We start from the raw sequence: 13,651 nt of genomic DNA, 5'->3' as shown, positions 1-13,651 counted from the left end.
ATATACTTACTATGTGACAAACAGCCTTTGTAAGCCTGTGTGGACAACTTGCCTCTGAGTGTGGTGTGTGGTTATATAAGTTATGACACTTTAGCTCAAGGTCTCATTCAGGCACTTCCCTCCCCTAGGAAGCCTGTCCAATGCCACCATTCAGTAGGGAATCCCGACTGGAGGCCCAAAGACCTGGGTCCAGTCCTACCTGTGCTCGGACTAGCAGGCTGGAACCTGGGGCAGGTCACCTCCTCCTGTCAGGATTTCATTTCCTCATCTATTTATGAGAAAACTAGGCTCTCCCCTGCTCACCTTTCAGGGTTATCAGAGTCAAAAAAAGTCCATGTAGGGACAGGTAAGTCATGGGGCCTTGGGAAGTGAAGCTCTCAGTTCCCACCAGCCGAGGGCACTCACAGAAGTGCTGAAGAAGGGCCTCCCTCCCCGGTGGCGCAGCAGGTTGAGTGCAGCATGGGTTCGATTCCCCACCGGCCACGGAGATAACCACATGGTGTGGCAGACCTCTCCTGTCTTGCCCACTGCTCCCCTCAGCAGTGTTTTCAGTCAGTCTGCCTGTTCTGCTCCCTGTTCTCCTGTTCTGTCTCTGGTGAATCCTCTCACCCTCCTGTGCCTCTGGCCTATACCCCAGTTCTTGTATAAAAAATAAATAAATCTTTAAAAAAAAAAAAGTGCTGATGAAGCAGGTGGGAAGGGGAATGAGCTGAAGGACCACGCTGGCTCCAGGGGCGCCAGGGAATGGCCAGGGCAGCTGGACAGCTGACTTCAGAGCAAGGGACTGCATTGCCTGCCGGCAGGGATGGCTAAGGAGGACCTGACCCCTTGGTGATTTCCTGACTATAACATGTTTACCATGGGAAATCTTGAAAGTATAGAAAAATAAAAATATTAAAAGTGTCATACATATCACCTGTAAGTAATTATTATATGTAAACTTACATATAATTTTTTTGACACAAGAGTTCATACACGCTGTTCTACTGTAGTCACTGATGATTTGGGAATATTTCTCCAAGTCATTCGACTTCTCCAGTGTAGTTGTAAGGCCTCAGCATATTGGGGGGGGGGAGCGACTCATGTGGTTGATTTAAAAGCACCCCTCTTGGCCGCTCTTTCTCGTTTGGACAGAGCTGGTCCCTTCTGTTATGAGAAGCTGGTGGATTTTAGATCTGATGATTAAAGAGTGGCTGACAGTTGTAAAGAACTCTGTTGTTAACTTATTTTTTTTTTAAGATTTATTTGTTTATTTATTTATACAAGCACTGGGTACCGTCAGAAGTGCAGGAGGGTAAGAGAATTCACCAGAGCCAGAGCCGAGAACAGAACAGGCAGACTGATAAAACACACTGCTGAGGGGAGCAGCGGGCACGGCAGGAGAGGTCTGTTGTGCCATGTAGGACCCTTGCTGGCGGCCAGGGATAGAACCGGCACTGCAGAGGCTGCGGGCAGCTTCACAGCCCAGCGCTCAACCGCTGCGCCACCAGGGGAGGCCCTTGTTGTTATCTTTATTAAAAAAAAAAAAAATTTAACTATTCAAGTCACATCTGAACAAAAGCTCAATATTATCAATAACTTTGAAACATCTTGAAAGTAACCATTGTCACCAGCTTCTATCTTGCAGATTGTTTTCAATGCATTTCCACATATACACAGAAATATATATAACTATATATTAAAGTATATAAAATACTATAAAATAGAAACACCTAGAATATAAGATTTAATATGTCATATTATTTTGTAACTCACGGTTTTCTTTACACAATGTATATGACTCAGATATCTACCCATTTGAGAATGTTTTATTCCACCTTGTCCTTTTTCATGCTTGCACAATATTTCACAGAATGGAAGAGCTGACATATATTTAACCAGTCTTCTAGGGCTGGACATTTTAGGTTCCAATTTTTTGTTATCACAAACACTTAATGGGGAAAACTAGCAAATGTTTCTTTGCACAAATGTGTGAGTGTTTCCTCTGGTGAATCTCACGAGGTGGGGATACTGGCTTGTGAGCAGTCTTAATTGAGAGACAAGGAAACTGCGCCCTGAAAAAGAAGGGGCTACCTCAAAGTCACACAGTGGAGTGGTGAGAGTATTCAGATCTGACCTTTTGAGTTATCTTCATTATGTAATTTAAATCATTCATGATCCAAACCAGGGGTTTTCAAAGTGTGGTCTAGGAACCCCTAAGTGTTGCCAAGATCTTTTAAGAGGACCCTTGAGGTCTAAACTATTTTCATAACACTCAGATGTTATTTGCCTTTTCCTCAACCTCTCATGAGCGTACACTGGAGTATTATAGGGGCTACATCATCACTCTGAAGCTAAAGAAATGTGTGCTTGCGTATTCTTGTGTTTTAAAAATTCTCAATCTTAATTTCAAATACAGTAAATATTGACAAGTATAATCTAAACGAACCAAAATTCATAGGCATCTTTGAAACAATTCCCAGTCCCATGGTTCCACCAGATCATGAGGATCTGATTTCTATTTTTTTTTAAGATTTATTTGTTTATTTATTTATACAAGCACTGGGTACAGTCAAAAGCGCGGGAGGGTGAGAGAATTCACCAGAGCCAGAGCGGGGAGCAGAGCAGGCAGACTGACGAAGCACACTGCTGAGGGGAGCAGCGGGCGGCAGGAGAGGTCTGCGCGCCATGCGGGACCCTCCTCCAGTGGCCGGGGAGCATCCGGGGATAGAACTGGTGCCGCAGAGGTTGTGGGCAACTTCGCAACCCAGCGCTCAACCTCTGCGCCACCGGGGAGGCCCAGGATCTGATTTCTTAATGATTTTCCTGGAGCAATAAGAAAAGGACCCCAGGCACAGCTGGGGCCCCCAAAGCTCTGGTGAAGGCAGTAGACGTTGCAGGGACACATGTGCTGTGCTGTTCTTCCTAGCTTTCTCCTGGGTGTTGGTTTCTCTCACCACTCGCCACCACCACCAAGGCCCGCCTAGGGGCACACCCACTGTGTGGACCCATGGAATCAAATGGTTTGTCCCCAAGTCCCCCGGGCTCAGAACCTTGGTTCTTACCTGAGCCTCACTGTGGTTCCCCTAGTCAGGAACAGGGACCTCCAAGTAAGAGGAGGCAAAGTCATGAGGGAGGGTGAGGTACACCCTCTCTCCCTAGGTACCCAGAGCAAGTCTCTAGGATTCCACAACCACAGCCTGTCCCCGCACTGAGTTCAGAGCTTTGGCCTACAGAAATCCAAGGACAGGGGCCTCTTTGGTGGCACAAGGGGTTAAGCACTGCACTATGAAGCAATACACAGCCTCTGTAGCATGAGTTCAATCCCAGACCGGCCAGGGAGCAACCCACATGGTGCAGCAGACCTCTCCTGTCATGCCCTCTGCTCCCTCACCAGTGTATTTCAGTCAGCCTGCCTGTTCTGCTCCCCACTCTGTCTCTGGTGAAGCCTCTCCCCTCCCGCATCTCTGGCCTATACCCCAGCTCTTGTATGCATAAATAAATAAATCTTAAGAAAAAAAAAACAAAAAAGAAATCCGAGGACATACTACAAAAGGGCCTGGCAGACAACTCAATCCATAGTCTGGCCCTGGGTGAGCAGAACTGAGATGGGGGAGCAGGGAGGCCCTAAACGAGCTTGGGCACTGGGCTATCAGGGGATACTCAGAGGAGGAGTTGGTGCTGGCTCACTGAATACCGCATGTCGGGCCTGCAAAGGGAAGGGAGCCTCCCCAAGCCTCTTTCCTGAAAGCTGAGTAGGCAGAATACGTGTTCTTTCTCCTTGGGTGGTTAAATGTCAAAACAGTTTGGGTAACAGCTGCTATGAAGCCACAGAGGTATGTGGCTTCATGATTTCTCCCAAAGGTGGTGACACCAGGGCTTGGAGCAGAGGTCAGGCTGTGGCCTCCAGCTGCAGGTGGGAGGTAGTTGGGGCCCAGGTGAGGGGGAGATGCCTGACCCAGGGCAAGGCGAGGGCAGGGGGAGTGTCTTTGTGTCCTGAGGCTACCATAACAAAGCACCACACACTGGGTGACCATTTCTTATTGTCTTACAGCTCTGGAGGCCAGAAGTCTGAGGTCAAGGTGTGAGCAGACCCGAGGCCCTCTGAAACCTGAAAGAATCCTTCCCTGCCTCTTTCTAGGACCTGGAGGCGGCCTTGAGCCTTGGCATTCCTTAGCTACATGGAGCCAATCTTCCCAATCTTCATGTGGGTTGGCTTGTGTGTCTCTGTCCTCACATGGCATTTCTACCTGTCGTAAAGACACCAGCCATGTGGATTAAGGCCCACCCTGCAGATAATTATCTTAACTGATGACAACACAAAGAGCCTATTTCCAAAAAAGTTCCCAGTCATAGGAAACTGACTTCAACTTGTCTCTTGGGGGTCACAGCTCAACCCATAACAGAGAGGAACATTTAGTTCCACTGAATTTTTTCCATCTTACTTTCATGCATCAGGACTACCGATGCTTGGTCACCAAAAGACCCGCCCCCAGCCTACACCCAACCAGGTGTCAGCACTGCCAAGGCCAGAGGTAGCACCAAGACGCCCTCTGCTGCCCAGGTATAGCAAGAGCAGGCCACAGGCCTTGCAGACCTCATTCTTTCCAGCCACGGAGGAGACCTCAGTCCTGAAGCTGAGGTGGCCCATTGCAATGGCGCTGAAGACCTGCAGGCTGTGAGCACCAGCCTTGGCACTGACCCACCCTGGTGGTATCCTGCCTGACTGGGTGGCCCTGGGCTGGTTGCTCAGCCTCTCTGTGTCTCTGCCACCCCCTGTTGAAGTGTATGCGTTCCCAAAAGGCACAGGGCTGGGCAGAGTGGTTTCTCAGTACTGGTAACCACTTAGTTTTAAAATATTAATGATGTTAAGAAATGAGTTAATAACTGTAATAGTCTTAAAACAAACCAGGCAGCTCATACAAGCCAATGAAGTAATTTGTATTCTTGTCATCTACCATCTACCAGATTTGTTCTCCTTGGATCACTAAGGAGGTCCTAATAATAATAATAATAATAATAATGACAATAATAATAATAATAGGGGGTCCAAGGTGGGCATGGGTAAACCTCTGTCAGTCTAACCAATAGTCCTGGTTGCCAGAGATGGACGAGTTTCTTAAGATGTGAGACCTTTTAGTGGTAAAACCACACAGTCCCAGAAAATGGAGACCACTGGTCACATTGACTCCCCCCCACCTTGCCTGGGACGGATGCTCACTCTCAGGAGGAAGATTCACTCGCATGCAGGGAAGCATTAAGAGTTCACTGATCTGGTTCTGAATTTTGGCCCTGGCCCTGACTAGTCAATTGATCACTGAGGTGGGTCACTCAATGTCTCTGAGTTTGGGTCCCCACCCTGGTCAGTCACACCTGCTGGTTACTTGGGCCACCATCTGCCCCGCTGGACATTTGCGCCAGGAGGGCCCAGGTCAACTTGCTGACAGCAACATGCTCAGGGCCAGCTCAGGGTTGGGGTGCACAAATAAGTTTGTATTAAACTAAATCCTAGGGTAGAGGGAGAAACCCAAGCCCAGGTGGTGTTGAATTACCGGCAGATAGTGAGGCAGCCTGGAGTGGTTAGTGGAAGGGAGGTGGGCAGAAATGGGGGTTACAGGCACTGGAGCTGGAAGGGGAGATAGTTCAATTCTGGGTCTGATATGTCCTGCCACGGGACCTTGGGCAGTTCCTTCCTTTCTCAGAATCTCAACATCTTTGTAAAATGGAACGGGTAACTGAGTCTGCTTCAAAGGGTTACGAGAGGATTAATGAGGTTGCAGGAGGAATCCTTAGCCTGGGTCCAGGGCCTGCTGTTCATTGCCCATGGCCTCCTTCCCACCTCTCTCTCTTGCTCTGTCTCTGCACACACACACACACACACACACACACACACACACACACACACTTGGACTCTCACAATCTTGCCACATACTCTGCCCCCCTGGCCCCTGCTACAGTCCTACCACTTACTTGTTGTGTGATCTTAGCCAAGTGCCTCTCCCTTTCTGAGTTCCCTTCCTCATCTCTAGCATGAGATAATGTGTCCCCGTATAGCTGAATGTTGATGAAGATGAATTGAGATACCCAGAAAAATGCACAGCCTAGGGCAGGCACATCACCAGTGTTCTGTTGGACTAAGCAACTGGTATGATCCCCAGGATGACACCACACACACACACACACACGCACACGTTCATGTGAGACAAATCACTCACACTCAGTAGCTCACCATACGACAGATGCACACCAAATCCCTGCCACACCACTCGTCTCTGTTGCCCCCCACATGCTCTCTTGGGCCCCCCCCAGCCCCCTCCAGGAGCCCAGCAGTCACCACCACTGAGACCGATTAACAAAAACACATCAAATTCGTTTACTTCTATGGCCTCCCCTTTAAGGGGAGGCAGGAAATAGAACATTCTTTTTTGAAGGGAAGGGGATTTAATTAAAAAAAAAAAGTATAATTAGTCAAATACTGATCTCAGACCCTCTCTGCGTGTTGGGGGCCCAGTCCTGGCTGGCTGCATCCCCGCGGCAACTCCCCTCACCCCGGGGGACAGAGTAGCACCAGGAGGGGCTGGGAGAGGCCTGCGGGGGCCCTGCGCGGCTCCTCCTCGGCCAACAAGCGGGCATGGGTGCCGCCGGGCGGGCGGGATGTCACCACTGCAGAAAGTCCCGGACGAACTTCCAGAGTCTGGTGACCCAAAGGTTGACGCCAAGGTCCATCAGGTACTGGATCTCGGGGGTGAGCATGCGACGACACAGCTGCTCGTGCTGCTGCCCGATGCTCTTCTTGAGGTTGTAGCCCAGGATGGACTTGGTGCCCAGCGGCTGCCAGGGCTGCATGGCCGAGTCCTGGATGGCCGCGGCGTCCACCGCCTGGCCCCCGTCGATGCAGATGCGCCGCATGCGCTCGTTGGCGCGGCGGAGGGTCTCCACCTCGCGCGCCATGCGCTCGCGCCCAAACGCCTCCACCTTGCGCCAGAAGCTGGCGTTGAAGTGGCGGTAGAGGAGGGAGTCCAGCACGTTCCAGGCCGTGGCGCGCCGGTACAGCTCGCCCGAGAGGCGCGGCACGGCCGAGGCGCGGCGCGCGTTGAGCTTGAAGTACAGCACGTCCTCCAGCTCCCAGCACAGCAGCTCCTTGAGCAGCACCAGCGACTCGTCGAAGTACTCCTGGAGGAGCACCAGGTGGAAGCGGCGCTCCACCTCCAGGATGTGCTCCCGCACCCGCGGGCTGCTGGGGTCCAGGCCGCTGTCGTAGCCCAGGTCGAAGAAGAGCAGGTTGCGGAGGTAGTGCGCGTTGTAGCCGCGCGGGTCGTAGTAGCGGTCCGGGTCCTGCAGGAACTCCGCCAGCTTGTCGCGGCCCGACAGCTTCCAGGTGAAGGGCACCACGGACCCGAAGTAGTGGAAGGAGGACTCGAAGAGGCGGGCGGGGTCGCGGAGCACGGTGATGAAGGTGGCGTTGGGCGGCACCAGGCCCCGCACCTCCTCGTAGTGGAAGCGCATGTGGTTGCAGATGATGTTGAAGCAGGCCCCGGGGTGGTAGTCCTGCACCAGACTGCGGGCGAAGAAGGCCGGGTAGTCGAAGTCGTTGCGCCCGTTGGGGAAGGCGAACTTGAGCCCGTGCTTCTGGCCGAAGCGGAACAGGATGTTGAGCAGCGTGCTGCTGGCCGTCTTGTGCGTCTTCATGAACACGATGTCCCGCCGTGGCTGGCACCCTCTTTCCGAGCCGTTGGGTGCAGTCGCCACCTCTGGCTCGGCCGGGGCCGGGGAGCAGGGGGCTGTGCCTTCTGGGGTCCTGCCGGAGTGGGGGGAGTGTCAGGGAGGTGCAGAACCCCGGCCCTGGCAGCTAGAGAGCAGGGCGGTTGGGGACAGTGGTGGGGGAGCGAGGACATGACCAGATAGGCGGGGGTCCAGGCTGCATCACCTGGTGGTGCCGATGGTATTGTTAGGGGGAAAGGATGTCCTGCGCTAATCCCATGCAGGCTTTGTGGACGCCACCCCCACTCCAGACTAAAGCCATCAGGACATTGGGAAAGACAAATCCCGTCACCACCAAAGGGAGGGTGGCTGGGACCTGAGGGTGGAGTTGGGCAGCCAGGTTGGGTATAAAAACCAAACACGTGGGCCTTGGGCTGGTCGCTGTCGCTCGCCTCCTGGCTTCACCGCTCCTGGCTGGCGGCAGCTCTCAGAGCGCCATTTTGGGATTCCTGATCGGCGGATCGGGTAGGACGCATTTAAAACTTTGTCTCCCACTTTTCTCTCTGAGATGTACATTTCCTCATTTCCCCTTCCCTTGTCAATAAACCTTTTATTAACCTTTCGCGTGTGCCTGCAGTAGAGCATTGATAAGTCCTTTTAAGTGCGCGGGTGAGGACCCACAGTCAGGCACCCCGTTTTGTATCGGGGTTGCTCTACAACAGTTTGGCCTCATTTCCCTCGTCTGTGAAATGGGGTAAATAGCAGGCCCTTTGTGTGGTCAAAGTGAGACCAGCCTGCAGGCGCTGGTCTCATTCATGACCACTGCATCCAGCGTTTATCCTGAATTAGCTGGTTGGATCACATAAAATTTCATAGGCCAAAAATGATCAGTAATTGGCAATCAATTTCCCCTAGTTCAACTTAATACCACCCACGAAGCCCACAGGCTGTGCCAGGCCCGAGCTGAGCAGCCCCGTAAGGGAATGGGACAGCCTTATGGTCAGGAACCAGGCCTGGAAGGCAGACAGCCCCCAATCTGAATGCAGGGCCCTGGACTGGCTGAGCAGGTAGGGGCATGTCACCCTTACCTCCCAGCCCTGTTGGAGCCTCAGATGATGATGCCAGACCTACATAGATGGTGTTATTTGATTCTCAAGCTCCCTGAGGTAGGCTGTTATTATGTCCACTTCACAGATGAGGACACTGAGGCCCAGGGTCACAAGCTGAGTTCTGTCCTCAGTGGAATCTCAGCCCAGCTCAGCTTGGTACATGCACAGGGTAGCCACCCAGCAGTAGCTAAGATCACTGGGGTGGGAGGAGCCCCCTCCTATCCCAGCCCCCGGCAGCCCAGCAGGGCCACTCACGTGGAGGCCAGGCCAGCGTGGAGCGGGGGCACGGCGTAGGAGTACAGCAGCAGCAGAAAGGTGGTGAAGAGCGCTCCCAGCACCAGCCCCTTGGCCATGGACTCCCAGCGCTTCTTCTGGGGCGGCATCTCAGACACCTGTGGGGGCCACAGAGCAGAGCAAGCATCAGGGGGCTGGTACCAGGGAGGCCTCACCGCTATCCCAGGCCTGGCAGAGTTAAGGGATAGCCTTTAACATTGGGACCTGCCTTCACCAGCTCTGTGGTCCTCCATCAGGGTCCTGGCAGGGACAGAGACACAAAAACGTGGAGAGACACAGTGACAGGGTTTGCACATAGAGACAGTTGGCAAAGCCAAGGCAGAGAGAGGTGGGGAGGGCCAGCAGTGAGAAGGTTCTAGAAGGTTCTACTGCTTGGTACTGTTTCAATTTGCCAAGTGTTGGGGACACGAGTGTTCATTAGTACTTTGTTTTTATACCTATTCGGGCTTCATATTGAAATAATGTTCTAAGTAAAAAGGAAAAGACCCTCTCCGGGGCCTGGGTTATCTACAGGGAGAGACCAGGGGCTCCCTAGGGCCTCCTTACCTTCCGGAAGACCCAGCCAGTTCCACCCTCCCACTGGGTTACCCTTCTCAACTCCCCAGTGAGGGGCCAAGGCTCCTGTCTCTCTTCACTGGATCCCTGAGATCTGTAGGGAAGGCAGATGGAGAAACCGAGTCTCAGAGTGATAGAAGGAGAAGGCCCAGATCACACAGCCACCTCCTTGAGGATGCGGGGGGTGGGGGTGCTGCCCAGGTGAATCTGAATTCCAGAAAGACAACTAACACAACTTTTAAAGTATACATGTGTCCCAAACATTGTATGGGGCCCAATGTTTATCTGAAAATCAAATGTACCTGGGTATCCTGGTTTTTTGCTTGTTTGGTTTTTTGGCCTAAGAGTAGGAACCTTATCAGCAGGGGACTGATGTGACGGGGACACTTCAAGCTGAGGGACGAGGGCCCGGCAGGGAACTGGGCCACATCCTTTTGCTTCAAGGCCGGGGCATAAAACTTTCCACTCCTGCTCTGCTCCTGCTCACTGGACCCTGGGCCCCTCAGGCCACAAGAAGTCATACATGCTGCCCCGTGTCCACATGTACCACACCTCACTTCTGTCCCTGAGGCCAGAAGCCCGACAACCTGCATGAGGGAGCACCCCACCCTGGAAAGTTACCAGAGGTACCCACAAACTCTTCCTGGAGAAGGGGCACTCAGGCCTGCCAGGCCAGCTGGCGCCAGTCCACTCATTATCTAGAAATTTCTCCTCACAGGAGAGGCCACGAAGAAGGAATTTGCAGAGGAAGAGACTCCACTTGAGGGCCTCCCTGGTGACAATGACCTATCCCAGTTCAAGGTGTGTGAGGTGGGCAGAGCTGGGGGTGGGGAGAGTGTGGGAGAGCATTTCCAGAGAGGAGTTCTGTGGAAGAAGGAAGGTGCAAGCACTCTGAAGCCCGACTATTCTGTGGAAATACTTGAGTAAAGTCACATGTGCAAAGATTTTCATAGCAACTTAATCAGAAATAGAAAAAAATTAGAAACAACCTCAGCATCTATCCATTATATAAACCAAGGCCTGTTCCCAGATGGAGTCATCCACACCCAATAAAATAAATAAGGTACAGCTAAGTGGACAGGCTCAAAAAACATACCATGATACAGTCATGTGAAAAAGAAAGTTCCAGAACACCATGCCCCTAAATCCATCTGCATATATAAGTAAATATACATGTAGGCCCAGAAAAACAACTGGAGGACAGTATTCTAAATTTCAGCAGTAGTATCCTCTGCAGAGCTGGGGGAGGGGTATAATGTATTTATATTTAAAGGCAGTATAATGTATTTAATATATTTAAGTAATAGACCATAATGCTTGTGAGGTGGAGTAAGCCAGCCATCCCAGGACTGGTCTCGGAGGGTCCCTAGAAAGGGGAGGTGACTGTGTCAGGCTCTGGGACCCCCAAGCCTGTGTTTCAATCCAGCACCTTGACTTTTGACAAGGTCGGGATCCCCTTAGAGTCTCAGTTTCTCATCTGTAAAGTTGGGAAGCTGGTAGCCCAGGTTTTTCTGAGGTGGGCAGGCAACGCAACCAGCACATGCCTATCTTTTGAGGCCTGTGGGCTCTGCTTAGGCCTCTGTTCTCAGGATAGGCCCCTGAACAAAGGGGTACCACTCACCACCACCCCCAGACTCTTCCACCCCTGACCAAATACAAACCTGCCTCATGCCTAAAGTGTCCCTTTCAGCCTCCTGCTCCCCAGGGGAGGTGGGGGAAACAGCTGAAAACAAGGGGTGGTCTCTAGGCCAGGCAGGAACCTCAGACTCAGGCCTAAACCCTGAGTGTGAGCCTTGGCCTCAGTTTCCCTGTCTTTAAAATGGGGAGGGGTTAGGATTCTTGCTCAGAGAAAATCCCCAGTGCCCAGCGCTGCCCCAGCAGCCTCACTTACCCAGGGCACTTTTCGGAACTCTGGGAAGCTGATTGCAGAGGTTGTGGGGTGGAGGTCAGACAGCAGGGGGCAGTGCAGCCTCCCACAACCACCAATCAGGCTCCCTCTGGCCCTACCCAGGACTGCCCAGGAAGGCCCCTTAGTCTTGTACTTTATTCATTTGTTCATCCTCACAGTCGGGCTTCCTCAAACAGTGCTGGGGCTGCCAGGTGCTAAGCCCTGGGCCATCCCACCCTCTTTTCACTATTAAGCCCCTACTAAGAGGCAGGCCCTAGACAGACTGGGGGGGTCCTCAGACTCCACTGTCACCCTCATTTTGCAGATGGGAAAACTGTGGCTCTGAGGGGTAACATGATTTGCCCAGGGTCACTCAGCAAGGTTGGGGCAGGGCTGGGACCTGAGCCCAGGTCTGTGGGCCTCCAATGTGCAGCTTCCAGCATTGTCCACGGCAGCCCCTTCCTGGCATGTCCAGAGCCCAGCATGAAGGGTGTATCTGGGAGCTTCATCACCAATGTGTGGCTACAGAGCTGTTCCAGAAGCACGGCTGGCTGTGGGGTGGTCAGGGGCAGCCAAAAGGAGGGGCAGGGAAGCAGCAGTGCCCTGGTGGCTGGTCCCTCCTATGCCACAGCCTGAGGCCTCCAAGACTGTGGTTCCCCTCTTGCCTGGCCTCTGTGAATTGTTCTCCCTCTGAGCTTCAGTCTCCTCATGGGCACAGTGAACATACAGCAGCAGGATGGGGACACACAGGGTCCTTCGTGATCATAGGCAGAGCCCCAGGTTAGACCAAGGCCCAGAGAGAGGCTGGCTGGCGGCCAGGAGCCCAGCTCAGATGAGAACATGAGGCTGTGAAATTTGAATGAGAGAATGCATGGGCACAGCGGGAGATGGATATATATTAATTATTATTCACTATTGACGAGGACCGGGGGCTCTGGGAGGAGCAGTCCCCTCCTTGCCCAGTTGCAGGTCACACTGCTGGGTGACTCATCCCTGACCTCCCTGTCCTTGGCACCAGGTGAATGTATGAGGAATGACCTCCCACAACATGCAGAGCTGCATGAAGCCAGCATCTTGGGGCCAGGGTCTTGGGTTTGAAGCCCAGCTCTGCCGCTTCCTTGCTGCGTACACTAGGCAAGGTTATGCCCCTTGCTGGGCCTCAAATTTCCTACAAAAATGATATCAACTCTCTCTCCTTCACAGGGTGCTATGTGGATCTGCTGTGTCTCACGAGGGAAGTCCCCAGTGTGGGGGGACTGGCACAGAGCAAACATTCATTCAGCCATCATCATTACCCTCCCGGGGTCCCAGTCATAGGCCATTCAAGGAGGGTGCCCACTGGCCCACAGTGGAGATTGCAGGCAGCTGAGCACCCCAAATCCAAGGCCATGTGGTACTGAGGACAATCTCACTGTGGCCTGAGCCTCCCAGCCTCCAGTCTGGAAGATGGACAATAGGGAGGCCCGTGCTCAGAGAGAGCAGGGCCACCCTCAAGGTCACACAGCACAGCGGAAGCAGACGCAGGACTAGACCCTGGGTCTCTTTCCTTCTCTGCCTATGGTGGTGACAATCATAGGCACTTGGGGAAGAATCCCCCCGCCCCCTGCAGCCCAGTCCATCTATTATTGCCTTTCTGGGGTACCCCAGCCACAATGCCCTCCACATCGTCACAAGGCTGCTCCAGGTCAGGCCCAGCAGTCCTTCCCTTTGGCTGGACCAACACCCCGCAAGAGACCAAGGAGAAACAGGACTCACCCCCCACAGCGTGCACATAGGGAAATCAAGCCTGGGATGTAAACCTGCCCGAGAGTATCATCACCAGGCTGGCTTTGGTCCTGGGCTGTCCAGCTCCCCTAGGGACCCCCAGGCAGGGGTGGAGGAAGATACTCACCTTGGTCTGAGGCTGGCTGTCACTCCCTGCACGAGCCACGTCTGACTCCCAGGCGGCCTCTGTGGTCACCAGGAAACAGGAACGCTCCAATGACACCCAGCAGCAGGCTGGCTGGCTCCCTCACACTCCAGCTTTTGTGAATATTCATAAGTTCTCTCCCTAGGGATAGCAGGTGACATGTCCCTATACCCTGCAGGTGCTGCCCTGGCCCTCTGCCCTGGGGTGATCTCTGGC

The 13,651-nt window shown here is 53.0% G+C and overlaps 1 protein-coding gene across 1 annotated transcript; it reads right to left on the bottom strand.

The window, feature by feature from the left end:
* Window positions 1–6,636: 6,636 nt before the first annotated feature.
* On the bottom strand, window positions 6,637–9,172 carry GAL3ST1 (galactose-3-O-sulfotransferase 1; the record flags this gene model as incomplete). The annotated part of the gene is made up of 2 exons (XM_084253269.1): window positions 6,637–7,777; window positions 9,045–9,172. 2 exons carry the CDS (start codon window positions 9,170–9,172, stop codon window positions 6,637–6,639), a joined length of 1,269 nt encoding a protein of 422 aa, XP_084109395.1.
* Window positions 9,173–13,651: the final 4,479 nt, after the last annotated feature.

This window comes from Talpa europaea (genome assembly GCF_964194135.1).
Source record: "Talpa europaea genome assembly, chromosome: 14".
Classification (NCBI taxonomy): domain Eukaryota; kingdom Metazoa; phylum Chordata; class Mammalia; order Eulipotyphla; family Talpidae; genus Talpa; species Talpa europaea.
Note: the sequence above shows the minus strand (reverse complement) of the source record. Positions and strands in the feature narration are given on the sequence as shown.